The 20,436-nt window shown below is 63.7% G+C and overlaps 2 protein-coding genes across 11 annotated transcripts; one reads left to right on the top strand and one right to left on the bottom strand.

The window, feature by feature from the left end:
- Nucleotides 1-539: 539 nt before the first annotated feature.
- Nucleotides 540-10,238, top strand: RAP1GAP (RAP1 GTPase activating protein). 5 transcript variants are annotated; one of them, XM_050322502.1, is made up of 22 exons: nt 540-607; nt 2,399-2,475; nt 2,558-2,605; nt 2,718-2,756; nt 2,854-3,039; nt 4,244-4,338; nt 4,416-4,494; nt 4,604-4,657; nt 4,740-4,823; nt 4,907-5,007; nt 5,090-5,219; nt 5,885-6,040; nt 6,116-6,187; nt 6,273-6,359; nt 6,914-7,051; nt 7,850-7,918; nt 7,993-8,102; nt 8,180-8,251; nt 9,265-9,355; nt 9,435-9,513; nt 9,623-9,690; nt 9,772-10,238. In XM_050322502.1, exons 3-22 carry the CDS (start codon nt 2,567-2,569, stop codon nt 9,778-9,780), a joined length of 1,758 nt encoding a protein of 585 aa, XP_050178459.1. In that variant the 5' UTR covers nt 540-607; nt 2,399-2,475; nt 2,558-2,566; the 3' UTR covers nt 9,781-10,238. The 5 variants fall into 5 exon arrangements, with proteins under 5 accessions (XP_050178459.1, XP_050178461.1, XP_050178462.1 ...); XM_050322504.1 differs by having other exon boundaries at nt 551-607; nt 2,337-2,475; XM_050322505.1 differs by lacking the exon at nt 540-607 and adding an exon at nt 708-729.
- Nucleotides 10,239-11,679: 1,441 nt separating this feature from the next.
- On the bottom strand, nt 11,680-20,436 carry ALPL (alkaline phosphatase, biomineralization associated). Of its 6 annotated transcripts, none has more exons than XM_050322434.1 (12): nt 20,308-20,436; nt 19,391-19,577; nt 19,199-19,318; nt 17,636-17,751; nt 16,851-17,025; nt 16,589-16,764; nt 14,899-15,042; nt 14,718-14,787; nt 13,685-13,819; nt 12,691-12,882; nt 12,498-12,617; nt 11,680-12,363 (listed from the first exon to the last, which is right to left on the bottom strand). In XM_050322434.1, the coding sequence occupies exons 2-12, from the start codon at nt 19,449-19,451 to the stop codon at nt 12,113-12,115; spliced, it is 1,560 nt and encodes a 519-aa protein (XP_050178391.1). In that variant the 5' UTR covers nt 19,452-19,577; nt 20,308-20,436; the 3' UTR covers nt 11,680-12,112. The 6 variants fall into 6 exon arrangements, with proteins under 6 accessions (XP_050178391.1, XP_050178389.1, XP_050178392.1 ...); XM_050322432.1 differs by having other exon boundaries at nt 19,391-19,485; nt 20,308-20,432; XM_050322435.1 differs by having other exon boundaries at nt 20,280-20,404.

Genomic DNA, 20,436 nt, shown 5'->3' with positions numbered 1-20,436 from the left:
TATGAGGGTTCCCTGGGTACCAGGAATGGGGAGGTGGGGGTATAGTGGGGGGCTGCTCTGGGTCCCAGGGAGGGATGTGGGGGGAACCACGCCAGCCAAATTAAGGTGGTGGGTGCGGGTGACGGGCAGAGCGGTGCCCGGGTACCAACCGCGGGTGGGGGGGACACCCTCCTTCCCGGGGTCTGGGGGGTCCCTCCGTCTGCGGGGACTTGTGCGCTGGGGAGGGAGGGGACACCCTGGGGGTGACATCAGGGATGGAGGGGGGATCCCCGGTTGCAGATCCCCGTGCCCGATTCCGGCGCCGTTTTCCCGGTGCCGGTGTCTGGCGGTGTGTCCGTGGTGCCGGTGCCCGGTTCCCGGTGCAGTGCCCGGTGCCGTTCCCGGATCCCGGTGGGATTCCCGGTGCCGGTGCCCGGTTCCCAGTGCCGTTCCCGGTTCCCGGTGCCGTTCCCGGTTCCCGGTGCCGGTGCCCGGTCCCGCCGCCCCCGGAGGGGCCGCCCCGCCCCGCCGCACGTGACGCTGCGCGGTGGCAGCGAGCGCCGGGGCCCCGCTCGGCTCCGCTCGGTACCGGCCCCGCTCCGGGACCGCCCCGGCCCCGCCGCCCCCGGTAAGTGCCGCGCCGAGGGGACCGGGCACGGGGGGCCCCGCGCAGAACCCCCCCTCGGGGTGTCCCCCCGGCCCCGACGCAGCACCGGGGGGTCCGTCCGCCGGTGACCTTCAGTGCCGCCGGTACCGGGGGAGGGGATGGCGGGGGGATGCTCCGGGCCTGGGGAGGAAAGAGGTGGGTTGGGGAGGGGGCTGGAGGGAGGCGTCCCCCATTTACCCCCCAGTCCATCCCCACGATATCTCCCCCACAGTTACACCCTGCATCCTGCCCTCCCCAAACCTACGCCCCCCCCGGATACCCCAAAATCTGCCTCCCCGCCCTCCTGCCCCTCATCATTTTCTCCCCCTACCCCAGTCTCCCCACTCTGCTTCCCACGTCCACCCCCCAAACCCAACCTGTGCCCCCCAGCCTGGCACCACATTTAGGGCACCCCCAGTGCTGCCCCCCACCCTCCCCGGGACTGACCCCCAAGCTGGGTGCTGGGAGGGGGGTGAGGGATAACGGAGCCCCCCCAGGACCCCCAGCCCGGCCGGGTCACGCTGCGGCCCAGGGGTGCCACGGGTCGCGTCTGCGCGAGGGTCGCGTTGGCACGGGGACGGGTGGCAGTGTCGCATTGGCACCAGGGTCGCGCTGGCACGGGCACAGCGGGGTCGCGCTGGCTCGGGGCCGGGTCACACGTGCCCCGGGGCTGTGCCGGGCTGCGGCTGTGTTTGCTCAGGGCTGGGGCGCACCCGCACCGCGCTGGGGCTGCACCACGGCCGTGTTTGCTCAGGGACGGGGCTCGGCTGCACCTCCTTGGCGCGGGGGTCCCCTTGGCACCGGGGGCGTCATTGTGTTTGTGCGGGCCCGGGGCACGTTTGCACCGGGGCTGTGCTTGCACCACTGTCGCGTTCGCACGGGGACTGTGGCGTTGGCACGGGGATGGTCACACTGGCACGGGGATGGTCACACTGACGCGGGGAGAGTGGCATTTGCACGGGGACGGTGACACTTGCATGGTGGCCCTGGCCCTGTCACATCCCTGCCCTGTCCCCACCCTGGCGTGTTCCCGGGGATGTCCCTGCCAATCCCCCACCCCTCCAATGCCAGCCCCCCCTCCTCCCTGCCTGGAGCTTGTGCCGTGGCACGGGGATGGTGACACTTTGACTGCGTCGGTGACACTGGCGTGGGGGTTTGGTGACACTGGCATGGGGTTGGTGACACTGGCAGGGGCATGGCCACACTGGCACGGGGTCAGTGACACTTGCACGGGGATGGTGACACTGGTCCCGGGTCAGTGACACTGGCACGGGGATGGCCGAATTGGCACGAGGTTGGTGATACTTTCCTGGGGTCGGTGACACTGGCACGGGGATGGTGACATTGGCACCGGGTCGGTGACGCCGGCACAGGGATGGTCAAATTGACGCGGGGTCGGTGGCACTGCCGGGGTCGGCGGCACTGTCGGGGTCGGTGGCACTGCCGGGGTCGGTGGCACTGCCGGGGTCGGTGACCGCTGCCCGGGGCGGGTCCCGGTGCCCGGCGCTGTCCGTGGTGCTGCCCCCGCGCCGCCGCCTCCCGCCGGCAGAGGGAGCCCCTCGGGGTGGGGGTGGGTGCGATGAGCTGGGGGGTCTCAGCGGCCGGACCCCCCCGTGCAGTGACCCCGCACCCCCCGCTCCCGCCCCCCGGCCCCGCAGCCGGGCGGCCCTGGCAGGGTGGCCCTTGCCCCGCTGCCATCCCTCGGCTCCAGGGGTGGCACCGCTGCCCGGGCGTCCCAGCGAGGGGCTGTGGGGGAGTTCTCCTCTCCCCCAGGAAGCGCCATGGGCCCCCCCGGACCCTCTCGCACCACCTAGACGTGTCTGCAGCCAGCACCACCACCCTACCCCCGGGTAAGCCCCCATGGAGTGCCCCCCACCCAAGGGTGCCCATCCCCAGTGGGGTGACGGGCACCCACAGTCCCCATCTCCCCAGGTCAGCAGGATGGCCCAGCAGCGCCACGCCGCCCCCCCGCCACTCAAGGTAGGTGTCGTTGGGGGGCACCCGAGCAGCACCCATGGGAGCCAGCATGGTCATGGCCCACCCCAGCACTCCTGGGTGCTACTGTGGCCATCACTCGCCCGTTGTCTTGCAGACGGAGGAGGATTACATCCCCTACCCCAGCGTGCATGAGGTACAGCACCCACCCCTCCAGACAGGGGGGTGACGGCTGCTGGGGGGGGGAAGGAGGGGGTGGGTGCCCAGAGCACCCACCGTGTCACTGGGTGCAGGTGCTGGGCCGGGAGGGGCCGTTCCCCCTCATCCTCCTGCCGCAGTTCGGGGGTTACTGGATCGAGGGCACCAACCACCAGCTGAGCGGGACCCCCGACTCGCCCCCCACGCCGGCCCCCGGCACGCGGGCAAAGCTGGAGGGCAACCACACGGCCAAGATCTACCGCAAGCACTTCCTGGGCAAGGTGAGGCCCCGGGGGCTGCAGGGGTGGGGTCTGGGGGTGGGGGGATCACCCCACGGGTGTGGGTGGGTGTGGGTGTGGTCATGGAGACCACATGGACATGGGTGCTCGTGCATATGGGTGCTCATAGACATGGGTGTGGGTATCCATGGGGCTGGGAACCCCATGACATGGGTGCTCATAGACATGGGTACCCTCTGGCACGGGTGCTCATGGATGTGAGTGTGTGCTTTTATGGGTGTAGAAGCCCCATGGGACTGGGTGCTCCTTAAGGTGGATATTGGGTATCCATGGGCACGGGAGCCCCATGGGTGTGGGTGTTCATGGACTTGGGTGCTCATGGGTGTGGGTATTTATGAGTGACCAAGGACATGGGTGTCCCATGGACATGGGTGCTCCAAGGGGATGGGTGCTCATGGATATGGATATGGATATGGATATGGATATGGATATGGATGTGGATATGGATATGGATATGGGTGCTCAGGGACCTGGGTGGGTGTAGATGTGGATGTCCATGGGCACAGGGAACCTACAAGTGTCTGTAGGATGGGTGGCCAATGGATGTGGGTACCCCATGGATGAAGGTGCTCTCATGGACACGGATGCTCCATGGGATGGGTGCTCATGGATAATGGTGCTCATGGGATGGGTGCTCATGGATAACGGTGCTCATGGAATGGATGCTCATGGATAACGGTGCTCATGGGATGGGTGCTCATACACATGGGTGCGTGTCCATGGGCATGGGGGACCGACACGTGTCTGTAGGACAGGTGGGTGATGGACATGGGTGCTCATGGATGACGGTGCTTAAGGACATGGGTACCCCCTGGAATGGGTGCTGATGGACACGGGTGCCCCGTGGGTGCCTCCCATGAGTGTGCACAGGCACAAGGTCTCCATGAGCATGGGTGCCCATGGTGATCAGGGATGATGATGCTCATGGACATGGGTGCCTCATGGATATGGGTGCTCATGGATGATTGTGCCCATGGATATGGGTGCTCATGGTTAAGGATGCCCCATGGACATGGGTGCCCCATGGATATGGGTGCTCATGGATGATGATGCCCATGGACATGGGTGCTCATGGATGATGATGCCCATGGACATGGGTACTCACGGACTCGGGTGCTCCACCTCCCGGGTGCCCCCCCGTGAGCCCCCGCTGGCACAGCCATGGGTGCTCGGCCCCTCCCCACAGGAGCACTTCAACTACTACTCCCTGGACCCAGCCCTGGGCCACCTCGTCTTCTCCCTCAAGTACGACGAGCAGGAGCACCTCCACCTGCTGCTGCGGTGAGCGGGGTGTGGGGGGCACCCACGGGTGCTGCCTGGGGCGGGGGAGCCCCCCTGACCCCCTCCTCGCCCCGCAGCACCCGCGCCCGCACCCTGCACGACGTGGTGCCCATCTCCTGCCTGGCTGAGTTCCCCAATGTGGTGCAGATGGCCAAGGTGGGTGTGACCCCCCCCCCCCAACACCCGTGGGCGCCCCCCAAACACCCTTGGCAGCACCCATGGGTGCCCCCCCGACCCCCTCGTGGCATCACCCCCCTTCCCACAGCTGGTGTGCGAGGACGTCAACGTGGACCGGTTCTACCCCGTGCTCTACCCCAAGGTAACGGGGCGTGGGGAGGGGGACACGTGGGCACCCATGGGTGCCCTCCACGCCCAACCTCCACCCCCTCCCCGCCCCGCAGGCCTCCCGCCTCATCCTCGCCTTCGACGAGCACGTGCTCAGCAACCACTTCAAATTTGGGGTCATCTACCAAAAACTGGGGCAGGTATGGCGTGGGGTGGGGTGGGTGGGGGTGAGGGGGGTGTCCCAAGTGGGTGCTGACACCCATCCCCACCCCACCCCCCGCAGACCTCAGAGGAGGAGCTTTTCGGCACCACGGAGGAGAGCCCGGCCTTCGCCGAATTCCTCGACGTCCTGGGCCAGCGGGTGCAGCTGCGGGACTTCAAAGGGTGTGTGGGGGGTGCTGGGGGCAAAAAGGGGCACCCATGGGCGTTCAGGGTGCCTGTCTCACCCACCCCCCCACGCCCCCAGGTTCCGGGGGGGGCTGGATGTGACCCACGGGCAGACGGGCAGCGAGTCCGTCTATTGCCACTTCCGCGACAAGGAGATCATGTTCCACGTGTCCACCAAGCTGCCCTACACCGAGGGGGACGCCCAGCAGGTGGGCACACAGGGCTGCTGGGGGGGCTGTGGGGGGCAGGGGGTCTGGGACACCCAGGGGTGCTGGGGGATAAAAGGGGAGCAAGGGTAGGGGGGGAACACATGGGTGCTTGGGAGGGATGGGGATGTAGGTGGTCCCATGGGTGCATCTGGGGGGGGGTATCTGTGGGTGCTGGGGGGGTATCTGTGGGATGCAGAGGACTCCTGGGGCCCCCATGGGTGCTGGGGATTGTCTGTGGGCTATAAAAGCTCCAGGGACACCCATGGGTGATGAGGGACATCTATGGGAGGCAGAGGGCTGGTAAGGCACCCATGGGTACCAGGGGGGACATACGGGATGCAGGGGGATGCTGGAGCACCCATGGGTGCTGGGGGGCATCTGTGGGGCCCAGGAGCTGGAAGGACACCCATGGCTGCTGAGAGACATTTATGGGATGCAGAGGGCTGGGGAAGCACCCATGGGTGCTGGGGGGCATCTCTGGGATGAAGGGCCTTCCATTCATTCCCTTTGGCTTTGTGATGTGACCATCCTCTGTCCCTCATAACCTGCTGTGTCCCCCCCTTCCCCCCTGTCCCTCCCCATCCCTTCATGTCCCCCTTGTCCCCCTGTCCCTCCATGTCACCCTCCCATCCCCCCATTCCTCCCTATCCCCCCTGTCCCCACAGCTGCAGCGCAAGCGCCACATCGGGAACGACATCGTGGCCATCGTCTTCCAGGACGAGAACACCCCGTTCGTGCCCGACATGATCGCCTCCAACTTCCTCCACGCCTTCGTGGTGGTGCAGCTGGAGCAGGGGGGCACCCAGGGCACCCTCTACAAGGTACCCCCCGTGCCTCAGTGTCCCTGTCCCCGTGGGGGCCCTGGGGGTGTCCTGTCACCCCCCCACCCGCCGCAGGTCTCGGTCACCGCCCGTGACGACGTGCCCTTCTTCGGCCCTCCGCTGCCCGACCCCGCCGTCTTCAGGAAGGTGGGAGCCCGTGGGTGCCGCTGGGGGGGTCCCCGCTGGCACCGCCCCACCCACGCACCCACCCAGGGCCCCCCTCGCCCCGCAGGGCCCCGAGTTCCAGGAGTTCCTGCTGACCAAGCTCATCAACGCCGAGTACGCCTGTTACCGGGCTGAGAAGTTTGCCAAGCTGGAGGTGCGGCCACAGGGGGGTTGGGGGTGGCACTGGGGGTGTGGGGTGGGCACAGGGGGATGGGGAGGCACCTGGGGGTAGTCTGGCTATGGGGGGCTGGGAGAGCCGTGGGGCACAACGTGGGTGCCGTGTCCGTGGAACCTGGACATGCCGTGGGGTGGGGGTTTCGTGGGTGGGCAGGGGTGGGCAGAGGGTGAGTGCTGTGGGCCCCCATCTGTACAGGTGGGCAGGTGGGTGTGTGGGGCAGGGGGTGTTGTGGGGTGGCCCGTGGGTGCAGTGCAGTGCTGTGGAGGGGTGGTGGGTGCCCAGGGTGGGAGCAGCAGTGCAGGAAGGGGGAGTGGGTGGGTGGGTGGGTGTGGTGGTCTCGCGTGGGTGGCAGCGGTGCAGTGAGGGTGGGCGCAGAGCGCGGGGGAGGGGGGTGGCCCTGTGTGGGTGACAGATGTGTGGTGCGTGGGTGGTGTCTCACGTGGGGACGGCCGTGGGGCGGGGGTGGGTGCGGGGGTGGGTGCGGGGGTGGGTGGTCCCGCGCGGGCTCAGCGGTGCGGGGCGGGCGGCAGGAGCGGACGCGGGCGGCGCTGCTGGAGACGCTGCACGAGGAGCTGCAGGCGCGCAGCCAGGCCATGCTGGGGCTCGGCCCCGACGACGAGCGCCCCGACAACGGCGCGGCCGCCCCGGGCTTCTTCGAGTCCTTCAAGGTGGGAGCGCGGGGGGTCCCGCACCCCGGACCCCCACACCCAGCACAGCGGGGGCCGTGCCCCTCCCTGCAGGCCGCGGGGCCGGGACCCGCCGTGTCCCCCTCTCACCCTCCCAAACACCCCGATGTGTCCCCACTCCCCCGCCGGACCCCCCGGGGCCGCCTGCGAAAGCCACGCCCCCGGACACGCCCCCTCCGCTCGGGCCACGCCCACAGCCGGTTTGGGGGGGCCGAGGCCACGCCTCCATTATAAACCCACGGTGTCTCATTTGGAAGCCACGCCCATTTATCAATAAGTCACGCCCCCGTCGCGGCCCCGCGCCTCGCTATCACCACAAACCACGCCCAGTTTTGACCACGCCCATTTCAGCGGGCCACGCCCATTCCCTGCCCCGCCCCCTCCCTGCAGCTCCGTTTATGGCTCGGCCCCGCCCCTCCCGTTGGCCCCGCCCCTCGCTGTCCCAGCCCGGGGGCAGCGCCGTCCCCGCTGCCCTCCTCACTGTTCCCCTGTGCCCCTCCTGGTGCCTGCTGTCCCCCCGGTGCCCACTGTCTCACCAGGTGTCCCCCGGTGCCTACTGCCCCCCCGTGACCTCCCGATGTCCATTGTCCCCCCTGTGTGTCCCATGTCCCCATTGCCCCCCACGGTGTCCCCCAGTGCCCGTTGCTCCGTCGGTGTCCCCCCGGTGCCCATTACCCCCACCCCGGGCTCCCATTGCCCCCCGCGCTGTCCTCCGGTGTCCCCCGTGTCCCCGTCGCCCCCGGTGCCCCCGGTCGGTGGGTGACGCGGTGCCGCCCGCAGTCGCTGCTGGTGCCCGGGAGCCGCCGGGGACGCCGCGGCAGCGCCATCGGGCTGGGCTCGGTGGAAGAGGTGGGTCCCCGCGGTGCGTCCCTCTCCGTGTCCCCCTCCCCTCCCCGGTGTCCCCCTTTAACGGCGCCCCGCAGGCGCTGCTGGTGCCCGGGAAGAGCCCGTCCCGGCGGCGGCCCGGCCCGCTCGGCTCCCGCCGCTCCAGCGCCATCGGCATCGAGAGCATCCAGGAGGCGCCGGCCGGCAGGTGAGCGGTGTCCCCTCGCGGTGTCCCCTCTCGGTGTCCCCTCTCGCGGTCGCCTGACTGCCACCGCACCCCCGCAGGGACGGCCCCGCCGCCCCCGAGGGCTCCAGCTCCACTCACAGCTCCCCCGAGAGCCGCCGGCACCACGACAGGTCCCCAGCGGCACACGGGGACACGGGGACGGGAGGGGTGGCACTGCGGAGGGAAGACACGGGCACCGGAGGGCACTGGGATGGGGTGGCAAGGGGACAGGGTGGCACCGGGATGGGGTGGCACCAAGACGGGGTGAGATGGGGACAGGGTGATAACAGGGTGACACGGGGGCTGGAGGGCACTGGGATGGGGCAGCACAAGAACAGGGTGACATTGGGACATGGTGGCACCGGGGTGGAGTGGCACTGGGATGGGGTGACATGGGGACACAGGGATTGGCATTTCACCCCTTGGAGGACACTGGGATGGGCAGTGCAAGGACAAGGGGACACTGGGGTGGGGTGACATCAAAGTGACATGGGCACTAGAGGGCACTGAGATGGCGCAGCACAGGGACAGGGTGACACCAGGATGGGGTGGCACTGGGATGAGGCAGCACATGGGATGGGATGACACTGGGACAAGGTGGCACCAGGATGGCACAGGAACCATGGGAACAGGACACCAGAGGGATGGGGTGTCACAGGGACAGGGTCACCCAGGAGCCGAGTGGCACAGGGACAAGGTGGCAGGGGGCTGTGGGACTGGGGTGGCACTTGGGTGTCTTGGGCACAGGGTGGCACAGAGGTGGGTGGCACAGGGACACAAGCATGGGGACAGGCTGGTGTGATGACAAGGGATATGGGGGCAGGATTGCATGGGGCTGGGACATCCCAGGGATGGGACAGTGTGGGGACAGGGTGGCACAGGGATGGGACATCCCAGGGATGGGACGGCGTGCGAATGCAGTGTCCCAGGATGGGGTGGTGTGGGGACAGTGTGGCACAGGAATGTGACACCGCAGGGACAGGGTGGCATGGGGATGCAGTGTCCCAGGGTGGGGTGGCACGGGGACGAGGTGTCCCGGGGCCAGCGCCGCATCCAGGCGGGCCGTGGCGGTGGCCACGGGGCGCGGTGCCAGCCTGTCGTGGCCTTGGGGACTGTCCCTGGCCGCGGGGACTGTCCCTGGCAGGGCCGAGAAGCCGGAGCCGCCGGATTTCTCCCGCTCCTCCTCCAGCGCCAGCAGCTTCGGTAGCGCCGCCGAGGAGCCCGAGCCGGGCCGGGTACGGGGAGCCTCGGGGGCAGGGTGGGTGCCAGGGGGGCCGAGGGGGAGCAGCACCCTGTGACCCCCTGCCCCCTCAGGAGAGCCGCTCACCCTCGGGGACCCACCGCGACGCCTTCCTGACACCCCCTGGCCGGATGAGCCCCGGGACCCCCACAGGTACCCCCAGTGCCCCCACGCCCCGGGAGCCCTCCAGTAGCCCCTCACTGGGGCGTCAGCGCCCGGGGGCTGGGTGTGCCCCGGGTGCCTCATGACCCCCCTTCCCCAGGCCGCCGTCCCCCTGAGTCCCCCTGCCCTGAGATCAAAATCCAGCTGGAGCAGCTCCCCCCCAATCCGGTGAGGCTGTGCCCCCCACCCCGTGCACCCCAGGATGGGGGTGCCCACACTGGGGTGCCCCCACTGATGTCCCTCCCACAGGGCTCATAGTCACCCCCCACCCGCGGGGGTCACCGCTTCGCCCCCCCACTCCCCCCGTGTGCCACCCCCGTGCCAGGAGCTGAAGCCATCGTCCCCGGTGCAGGATTCGGGGGGATCCCCCAAAAATGGGAGTGTCCCCCCCCTCCAGACAATCTCTGTCATCCCAAATACCCCTCGGGGGGGAGGGGCAGTGATGCACCGAAGGGCCCCCCCTCTGCCATGACCCCAAAATGAAGATCGGGTCCAACCCCAGCATCACGCCCTCCCTAAAAGAGAAATGGGGGGCTCAAACCCAGGGTAAGCCCAAAGTGGGGCTCCCCCTCCCCACCTTTATTTTAAGGGAAAAAAGCTCCGGAATGGGTCGGAGGCTGGAACTGGGGGGAGGGAGGATTATTTTTTCACACCTCCCCAACTCGTGTTTGTGTTTCCCGCGAGTCCTGTATAAAATAAAGGTTTATTTATCGCTACAGCGGGTGGGCCCCAATATCGGGGGGGAGGGGGCGTCCCCCAAACCCCAAACATCAGCAGGGGCTACAAAAACACCCCCAAATCCACCCATTTTGGAGGGGTCATTTAAGCCAAATTTTGAGGTTTCCCAGCAGCCAGACCAAGCAAAGCCTTTCTTTGATGCTCCCTATTTTTGGGAGGGGACTGCAAGTACCCCAAAATACGGCAGGCAGTGGCCTCACCCCCCCAAAGCCAGGCTCTGCTTGGCTCCCGTGGTCAGCCCGGCGTCGGGAGCGGCGTTTGGCCGCGGCCCCGGTGGCCGCCGGCGTCCCGCCAACCCCCCGGCCAGGAGAACGTGGTTCCCGCCCCCCCCGAACCCCCAAAAACCACGCGGCACCCCGGGAGTGGTTAAACATAGCCCGGGGCTGCCGGAGTTCTGGGAAGCGCCGGCGGTGGGGCTGTGGTTGGATCCGGCGACGCCGGCGATGCTGGGGGAGGGGATGGGGGCAAAAGGAGGCTGTCAGAGCCCCCCAGAACCAAGCCCAGAAGAGGTCACTGACTACAAACCACCCGGGGGGCCCTGGTTAATGAGAAACTGGGTTTTTAATTATGAAACTTGTGAATGAATAAAAAAATAGAAGGGGGGTGTTTATTTGGGGGAGGGTTGGAGGGTCCTTGGGGGCACTCAGGGGGTGTTGACAGTGCCCAGCTCAGCTGGGGGGTGCAAGGGCTGCTCGTGGGTGGAACTGGCACGGGAATGTGGTGTTGGCTCAGCCAGGGCAGGGCTCGCACCTCCCGAGCATCCCGTGGGGGGGTCACACGGGCACGGGGACGTCCTGCACGGGCAAGGAGTGATTGGCACAAGCACGGTGACACTTCCACGTGCCAGGCACGGCACACACGTGGTGGTTTTCCCACGTGTCCCGTGGCATTTCACACGTGCACAGTGACACCCGTGTGTGCACCGGCGTGTGTCACACGGGCACGGTGACACCTGCACAAGCACAGTGACATCTGCACGTGCCAGGCACTGTGCCCAGGGGTGTTTCACGAGTGCCCAGTGGCATCTGCACACCCAAAGGCAGCCCTTGCTCAGCTCAGGCGAGGTTTCCACGTCCACACCAGCATTGGCACAGTGACGTTTGCACGAGCACCCGGAGATTTCAGTGCCATTTGCACCCTCCCAGCACCCTCTGCACACCCAGTGCCCCTCTCCCAGCTCAACCCTCGCCCCTCCAGCACCCCGTGAGCTGCACAAGCCCCCTTCTCCCCGCGACCCCATATCTCCTAATTGCCCCCTAATTACCTCGCTCTAATGAAGGGGGCGTGTCCCAGCGCATCCCACCCACTTTGCTCCCCTTGCCTTCCCCTCTCCCAAGATCCCTCCCGGGGCAGCAAATTGCCTTAACCCGAAGGATTTTTAAAGCAAAATAAATCACTGAGGAGACAACAAACCCCAAGTTTAGGGACAAATTAACCTGTTGAGTTAATTTTTTTTCCCCATCTTGGCGTGGTTTCTGGCTCCCCACACATGTGAGGAGCTGGGCAGCGGGGTCAGTCCTCAGCCAAGGGACATTTGGGAGGCATTTTGGGACCCAGCCCCATCGCGTTCCGCTCAAAGAGGGGGTTTTATCCGCCGAGGCTCCGGCTGCCATCCCAAATCCCACAGTGGGTTTGGGACAGGGCAGGGAACGCTGCTAATTATAGGGAAGGAACCGTGTATTTACAGAGGCAGCTCCCAGCACCAAACCGCCGGCGGCTGCTTTTGCTCCGCTGAGTCTCTCTGTTCTCCTTCTCTCCTCTTTCCCGGGCGCTGCTCTCCACAAAAAAAAACACATAAAAAGGGGGGACGAATTAAAAATAAATCCCCCCTGGGCGATCTGCAAGAGGCACTTCAGCAGAGGAGGACGAGGAGGGCGAGGAAGGGCAGGAGCAGGGGGGCGGCGGGGCGGGCGCCGGCGTTGCAGTGGGCGCGGTTGGAGCCGATGCAGGCGGCGTAGGCCATGGCGTGGGGGATGTAGTTCTGCTCGTGGACCCCGTGCAGCAGGTGGGCCATGGGGCCCTGGGCGAACACGGCCACGTCCTCGCCGCCGTGGGTCTCCTGCCGCAGCGGCACGGCCGACTGCGCCTGGTAGTCGGCGTGTGCTGGGGGGAAAATAAGAATAATTAAACCAAAAATTAGAACATTAAAAAAAAAAAAAAACCAAAACAAACAAAGAACAAAACAGTGTAGGCAAGCTGGGACAATTTTAGGGGGTTTTGGCCCAAAGCAGACTCACCAAAATCCACGGCAGAGACGTTTTCTCGCTCGCCCGCCACGATTTTGTAGCCGGGGCCGTTGCCGTAGAGGATGGAGGTGAAGGGCTTGCGGTCCACGTCGCTCTGCATGGGGGCCAGACCTGGCAGTGGGGGCACAGTCAGCGGGGTGGGACGTCCCCACGGTGTCCCCAGGGAGTCCCCCAGGTGACTCACCGAAGATGGGGTTCCCGCGGGGGGTGTAGCCGCCGAAGGTGAAGACGTGCGAGTGGTCGGCGGTGACGACGCTCAGGGTGTCCTGAGCCGACGTGAGGCGCGTGGCCAGGCCGATGGCGCGGTCCAGCTCCACGGCCTCATGCAGCGCCTGCTTCGCCTTCCCCTCGTGGTGCCCGTGGTCGATGCGGCCGCCTGAGGGACCGGCACAGCTTGGCATCGCTTGCCGGAGCCTCCAGCCCCCAGCACGCTCCTCTTCCCAGCCTTGCACCCCCAACTTTATACCACTTTTATATCCCCTCAATGCCCCTTTATTCCACCTTTTCACCCCATCACTCTCTTTATCCCCCCTTTTTACGTTCCCCATCCTCCCCTTTTGCCACCCCATCAGCCCCTTTATTCCCCCTTTTCATCCCCCTGCTATTTATCCCTTTCTCATCATCCCTTTTATTCCCCCATTTTGCACCCCCATTCTCATTCCCCCCCCTTCTCATTCCTTCATCAACGCTCCTTATCCCCTCATTTTGTATCCCACATCACCCCATATCCCCCTTTCTACATTTCCCCATATCCCCTTTATCCCACCTTTATGCATCCCCCATCATCCCTTTATCCTCCATCCCTGTTCTCCCTCTTTTTTGCACCTCCACCTCCCCATTATCCCCACTTTTGGTATCCCCATCACCTCCTTTGCTATCCTGTTGCCCTTTCTATTCCTCACTTTTTGCACCTCCTATTTACCCCATCCCCCTCCTTTTGCACCCCATCACCCCCTTTATCCCCCCTTTTGCACCTCTACAACCCCCTTTACCCAATTCCCCTCTTTTTGCATGTCCCCTTTTGCATTATCCCCTTTAACCCCCTTTTTGTACCCCCAGTGCCCCCTTATCCTCCTTTTCCACCCTCCTTTTATCCAATCCTTCCCTTTTGCACCCCATAACCCCTTTACACCTCCCCATTTTTTACCCCCCATTTTTGCACCCCCATCACCCCTCACCTTCAACCAGGAGGAAGAAGCCCCGGGGGTTTTTCTGGAGCATCCTGATGGCCACAGCCACCATCTCGCTGAGGGAAGGATCCGTCTCGTTGTTCCTGTCCAGCTCGTACACCATGTCCCCTGGCTCGAAGAGACCTGGGGACGGACAGGGACACTGCTGGGGACATCCTTCCCCCACCAAATCAAAAAAAGGTGGGGCCAAATCCTGCTCCTTGTGCTGACTCAAGCGTTTCACACCCCACCGGATCCAGGGAGATTAGATAGGAACTGTTGGATATTCCCGGCCCTTCCTTCCTCCGGCCCGGATGGATCCCACATCCCACTGGCAAAAATCCTGCATTCCCAGGAGGCAGATGTATCCCAGGGTGGGAGTAGCAGCCTCCTTGGGGGTGTTACAGCATCCCTTTGGGGTACCAGCATCCCTAGGGTGGGGTCCAGCATCCCTGGGAGTGATACCGGAATTCCTAGGAGGGGGAGTGGCAGCATCCTTGGGGGTACACCACCATCCCTTTGGGGTGCCAGCATCCCCAGGGTGGGGTCCAGCATCCTGGGGGAGTACCAGCATCCCTAGGGTGGGGGTCAGCATCTTTGGGGAGGGGTACCAGGATTCCTGGGAAGTAGAAGCATCCCAAGGAGGGGGAGTAGCAGCATCCCTGGGGGCTCAACACCATCCCTTTGGGGTACCACCATTCCTAGAGTGGGTATCAGTAATCTTGGGAGAGGACACAGCATCTTTAAGGGGGGGTACCAACCAGCATTCCCAGGATGCAGCAGCATCCCTGGGGAGGGCATAACAGCATCCTTTTGGGGTACCAGCATTCCCAGGGAAGTAGAAGTATCTTTAGGGGGGATACCAGCATCCCCTGGAGGTAACCAGCACCCCTGGGTGTGAGGTCCCAGTATCCCAGGGTGGGGTACCAGCATCCCTTGGAGCCAGCAGCATCCTGCCTGCTCCAGCTGCCCCAGCACAGGCCAGGGGTCCCCCCCAGAGCACCCAGTTGAGGCTGGAGCACCCCTGGGTGCCAGGACTCACCCAGGAGGAAGTCGACACGGCTGAGGTTGAGCGCCAGCAGCTCCCGCCGGTGCCACACGTACTTGGCAACCTGGGGACAGGGGACAGGCACTGTCACCTCCCCATCGCCTCTGCCACCCCCAGGGCTGCTCCCCAGAACACTCCAGCCCCCAGGAATGGCTCCGTAGGGTCCCAGTGTCACCTTGCCGGGGGGTTTGGCCTCCTGCCACGCCTGGATGAGGTTCCTGCGGTCCAGGCGGGTGCCCCGGTGCTTCTCCTCGTGGGGATACTCCACGTCGCTGGCGTTTTTGGGGAACATGTATTTCCTCCCTCCGCCCATGATCACCTGCAAAAGCGGGGAGAAAATGTATTTTTTAATAATTTTTAATTATTTTTAATTTTGGGGGGGTTTAATGGGGCGAAGACCCTGAGGAGGCGGAGCGGGATGTCCAGGAAAACCCCGGCGCTGCGGGCGAAAACACCCGAGGAATTTCACCTCGCTCAAAATAACCCTGAATCTCTTCCTATTAATTAAAACCCAGGACAAAAATAACCAATTCCAGCAGGGAGTTTGGCTTTTTGGCTATTTTTTTTTCCCCCTTCTGCGGGAAGGATGCTCCACATCGGGATCCCCACATGAACCCGCCGGGATGGAGCCCCATCCCGTGGCTCTCCCTGTTTGCTTTGGAGCCTGATTTATTTGGTCTCTGTTATTTATAACCCAGCAGAGATTTTATGTTTTTTTGTGTTTCCCCCCCCCTTTCTTAGCGTGGAAGGTGAATTATAAAGCTGCAAAACACCAACGCCAAAATTATTAAGGCAAAAAAAAAAAAAAAAAAGGGAAAAAACTTCTTTTCCCCACTATATAATTATTTCCAGCCTGGGACAGAGTTAAAATTATATTAAAGGGAAAAAAACAGCAAAAGAGGCTATTAAAGAGCTAAATAACAGGCTGGGATGTTTTGCTTTGGGGCTATTTTGAAGGACAGAAGAGGATTTATTTACGGGGCTGAATTTCTGCATAAATCCACAGCGAGGGGCAGATTTAGGAGAGAAATGGAGAGTTTTGGGTCTGGGAAGTGTGGGAAAGGCAGGGGGTGCTGTGGAGGAGGGGATTTGGGGCTCTGATCCAGTATGTGTTTGTGGTCCTAGATCTGTGTCTGAAGGGGTGAGGTTCCTGGTCTCATGTCCACCCAACAGTCCTGGTACCCCACCCATGGGTGCTCCTGGTCCCATATCTGCTGGGGGTTCTGGATCTGTCCTCATGGGTGGTCCTGGTCTCATCTCACAGTTGCTGGGGGTTCCCAACTCTGCACCCATGGGTGGTCCTGGTCCCACAGATGCTGGGGATCCTGGCTTTGCACCCAGGGTAGTCCTGAATCTGCACCCATGGGTGGTTCCAGTCCAGCATCTTATGTGGATCCCAACTCTGCACCCATTGGTGGTCCTGGCCCCCTGTCTACCCACAGTCCTGGCCCTGCACCCATGGGTGGTCTCAGCCTCACATCTGCAGGGGTGATCCATGTCCTGTACCCACTCAGAGTCCTGGCCCTGCACCCCTTGGTGGTTCAGCCCAACATCTCCTGGGAGTCCCAGCCCTTCAACCACCAGTGGTTCCAGCCCAACATCTCCTGGGAGTCCCAGCCCTTCAACCACTGGTGGTTCCAGCCCAGCATCTCCTGGGAGTCCCAGCCCTTCAACCACTGGTGGTTCCAGCCCAGCATCTCCTGGGAGTCCCAGCCCTTCAACCACTGGTGGTTCCAGCCCAGCATCTCCTGGGAGTCCCAGCCCTTCAACCACTGGTGGTCCTGGCCCCATAACTCCTCGTGACCCCATCCCCACCCTCGGATGGCTCCAGCCCCCACCCCAGCTGGTCCTGGTGCCATCCCTACCTCGATGTCGGGGATGTTCTCCACCAGCTGCCGGGCGATGTCCTTGCAGCCGCCCTCCAGGGCGTCCGGGGGCATCTCCCCGTCCGAGTACCAGTCGCGGTTGGCAGAGTGGGCGTAGGCGGCGCTGGGCGTCGCGTGGGTCACGCGCGTGGTGGTGACGATCCCCACGGCCTTCCCTGCACCCCGAGCCCAGGGGGACGGCGGTGAGAACAGCCCCAAAGCCACCGCTTTACCTGCCCCCGGGTGCCCCCCGGCCCCTCACCTGCGTCCTTGGCCCAGCGGAGGATGGAGGTCACCTCCTGGCCCTTGGTGGTGTTGCAGCGGTCGCGGGTGACGCCGGCGCTGACGCCCAGGGTGCCCTCGTTGGCTTTGACACCGCACAGGTAGGCAGTGGCCGTGCCAGCGCTGTCGGGCACCTGGGCGTTGGTGTTGTAGGTCTGGAGGGGTGGGAGATGGACAAACCACTGCTGTTATCACTATCATCATTATCACCATCGTTGTCACCATCGTCGTTATCACCGTCGTTGTCACCGCCATCATCCCCACCCATCATCACTATCCCCACCCTGGAGCTCCCCTCCCGGTGCTGTTTTGCCTGCAGGGGCCTCCATCCCACCTGTGCCCCCCCCCCTTTTGCCCCTAAGCCCCTGTTTTGCCCCTCAGCGTGGTGGCACAGCCCTCCTTCACCGCATTTTGCTACTTTTGGCCTTCTTGCAGCCCTTGTTTTGGCGAGGAGAGCAAAGCCTCCAACCCAGGCCCCCCCAGGGGGCGAAGAGAGATGGTCACGACTTCCAATTTAGTTATAAACCCCAGTGTTTTGTTGGGTAAAACGACCCCAGGCGAAGCGGGGGTGGTCCCGTGGTGTCCCGCAGCCGCCGGGCTCCTCCTGCCCCCCCTCCCCGTTCCCATGCTCAGCCCTGGCACGGCCAGCAGGCACCGGACCAGCTCCCTGTGCCCGCCCCTGACCTAATTTCGGCTCGGTCGATGCCGCCCGCCCGTGACCTTGCGGGGGGTGCCGGGTCCCCGAGGGCGCCCCGGGGGGCTCACCTTGGCCAGGGCCACGTAGGGGAACTTCTCCATCTCCAGCAGGCTCTCCTCGCCCTGCCGGTGCTGCAGCTGCCCCTTGAGGATGCGGGCGGCCGTGACCGTGGAGACGCCCATGCCTGGGGGACACGGGGCAGGGACAGCTGAGCACGGGCAGCTCGGCACACGGGTGATGGTGGCACCGGGCGGCACCAGACAGGTTCACACCAACCCTGTCTGTCCCAGTCCACTGCAAACCCAGTTTACTGCAAACCCAGTTTATCCCAGGACCCAGTTTATTGCAAACCCAGTTTACTGAAGCACCCAGTTTTCTGCAAACCCAGTTTGTTGTGCACCCAGTTTACCACAGAACCCAGTTTATTGAAGCATCCGTTTTTCTGCAAACCCAGTTTATTGCAGCACCCAACGGTTTGCAAGCCCAGTTTATTGTACATCCAGTTTATCCCAGCACCCAGTTTCATTGCAAACCCAGTTTATCACAGAACCCAACTTATTGCAGCATCCAACTTTTTGCAAATCTAATTCATCCCAGCACACAGTTTATCCCAGAGCCCAGTCTATCTCAGCATTCGATTTTTTACAAACCTCATTTATTCCAGCAGTTTATTGCAATCCCAGTTTACCCCAGCACTAAATATTTTTGCAGTCCCAGTTTATCCCAGTACCCAGTCTATTGCAGCACCAAAATTCCTGCAAACCCAGTTTATCCAGCACCCAGTTTTTTTGCAAACCCAGTTAATCCCAGCACCCAGTTTATTGCAATCCTGGTTCATTGCAGCACCCAGTTTATCCCAGCACCCAATTTATTACAATCCAGTTTACCCCAGCACTTAATTTCACTGCAAACTCAATTTATTGCAGCACTCAACTTACTATAAATCCTGTTCATCCCATCACCCAGTTCACCCCAGCACCCAACTTAGTGCAAACCAAATTTATTGCAGCACCCAGGTTTTGGTTTGCAAATCCAGTTCCTCCCAGCACCCAGTTTATTCCAGAATCCAGTTTGCCCCAGTACGCAGTTTATTGCAAACCCAATTTACCCTAGCACCCATTCTTTTTGCAAATTCAGTTCATCCCAGCACCCAGTTTATCCCAGCATCCAACTTCTTGCAAACCCAGTTTCTTGCAAACTCAATTTATTGCAGCACCCAAGTTCTTGCAAACCCAGTTTTATCCCAGAACCCAACTGCTTACAAAGCCACATAACCTTCCTGCAAACCCAGTTTACCCCAGCAAAACCTTCCTGCAAACCCAGTCACCCCAGCACATACCTTACTGCAAACTCAGTTACCCCAGCACCCAAATTCTTAAAAACTCAGTTTATCCCAGCATCCAACTGCTTACAAACCCAGTTACCCCAGCACATACCTCACTGCAGACCCAGTTACCCCAGCACACGCCTCACTGCAAACCCAGCTTATCCCAGCACTCACCTCACCCCAGCACCCCCTTTTCCACGACACCCAACGCATCCCACGCCCAACTCACCCCGGCCCCCACTGTACTGCACCCAGTTCATCGCACCCCGTCCCCCCCAGCCCAGGGCGGGTGCCCCCAGCTCACCGTCCCCCAGGAAGAGGATGAGGTTCTTGGCCACGTTCTGGTTGAGGCGCTGCAGCCTCAGCGCGTTCCGCAGGGTCTGCTGCGCCTGCCGCCGCCAGTACTCGGGGTCCTTCTCCCTCTCTGCGGGGAACCAGGATCCATAGCACCCAACAGCACCCACTGGCAGGGTGCCGCCCCCCAAACCTCACCTACCGGGGACCAGCGATGCCGAGCAGAGCTGGGTGAGGACGAGGAGGAGGAGAAGAGCCTTCATCGTGCGGCGCTGAGCGGGTGCTGCACAGAGAGAGCTGCGGGTGGCACCCGCTCCTGCCTCAGTTTCCCCACCGAGACCTTTGCCCCGGGGCTCAGCCAAGCGGGGACAGAAGGAAATGTCCCCTCCCTGTGCAGAGACCGATGTGACCCCCTGAGGACACGCCAGCTTCCCCCCTCCTCCCCTGGCCACCAATGCCATGGGGCGTCACCTCACTGTCACCAACCCGGCCTGGGGGACGGTGGCACGGCCCCCGTGGCACAGCGGGGTCCCCACCACATGGCCATGTCCCCATCCCACGTCCCCGTCACTGCTGCACGTCTGCATCCCCATTGTACACCCGCGTCCCCATGGCGTGTCCCGTCCCCTGTGTGTACCCACGTCCCCCTCACACACCCCATCCCTGGCCTGTGCCCCCATCACATCCCCATCCCCGTTCCACACCTGTGTCCCCGCTGCACACCCATGTCCCATCACACATCCATGTCCTTGCTGCTTGCCCGCGTCCCCATCCCATGCCCGCGTCCCCATCCCATGCCCGCGTCCCCATCCCATGCCCGTGTCCTCATCCCATGCCCGCGTCCCCACCAAACGCCCGCGGCCCCACTGCACACCCATGTCCCTGTTGCACACCCGTGTCCCCACCGTACACTCACGTCCCTGTTGCGAACCCACGTCCCCATCACACCCCGTGTCCCCATGGCACCCCCGCGTCCCATCACCCTCCGCATCCCCAGCGCACCTCCCTCTCCACTGCTCCCCCCGCACTCCCCGCTCCCCGGGGACCCCCCGCTCCCCCGGAGTGGCAGCCGTGGCCCCGGGGGTCCTTACCGGGGAGGGGAGGGGGTCACACACGTACCCGCACAAACTTGGGTCTCGACACCCACGTCCCTCTGGGCGGCGGGAGGAGGCCGGGCCGGGGGGACCGCGGGCCCTTAAATCCCCCCACACCCGGCCTTCGCCTCCTCCTCCTCCTCCCCTTCCTCCA

Source organism: Myiozetetes cayanensis, unplaced genomic scaffold, assembly GCF_022539395.1.
Source record: "Myiozetetes cayanensis isolate MyiCay16 unplaced genomic scaffold, myiCay2020 scf28, whole genome shotgun sequence".
NCBI lineage: Eukaryota > Metazoa > Chordata > Aves > Passeriformes > Tyrannidae > Myiozetetes > Myiozetetes cayanensis.
Note: the sequence above shows the minus strand (reverse complement) of the source record. Positions and strands in the feature narration are given on the sequence as shown.

Coding starts and splice junctions, on each gene's coding strand:
- RAP1GAP (XM_050322502.1), top strand. CDS start 2,567: ATGGCCCAGCAGCGCCACGCCGCCCCCCCGCCACTCAAG. Junction 4,495..4,603: donor ATGTGGTGCAGATGGCCAAG/GTGGGTGTGACC, acceptor CCCTTCCCACAG/CTGGTGTGCGAGGACGTCAA. Junction 8,103..8,179: donor CAGGAGGCGCCGGCCGGCAG/GTGAGCGGTGTC, acceptor GCACCCCCGCAG/GGACGGCCCCGCCGCCCCCG.
- ALPL (XM_050322434.1), bottom strand. CDS start 19,451: ATGAAGGCTCTTCTCCTCCTCCTCGTCCTCACCCAGCTCTGCTCGGCA. Junction 12,618..12,690: donor CCGCGGGAACCCCATCTTCG/GTGAGTCACCTG, acceptor CCCCACTGCCAG/GTCTGGCCCCCATGCAGAGC. Junction 12,364..12,497: donor CGTCTCTGCCGTGGATTTTG/GTGAGTCTGCTT, acceptor TTTTCCCCCCAG/CACACGCCGACTACCAGGCG.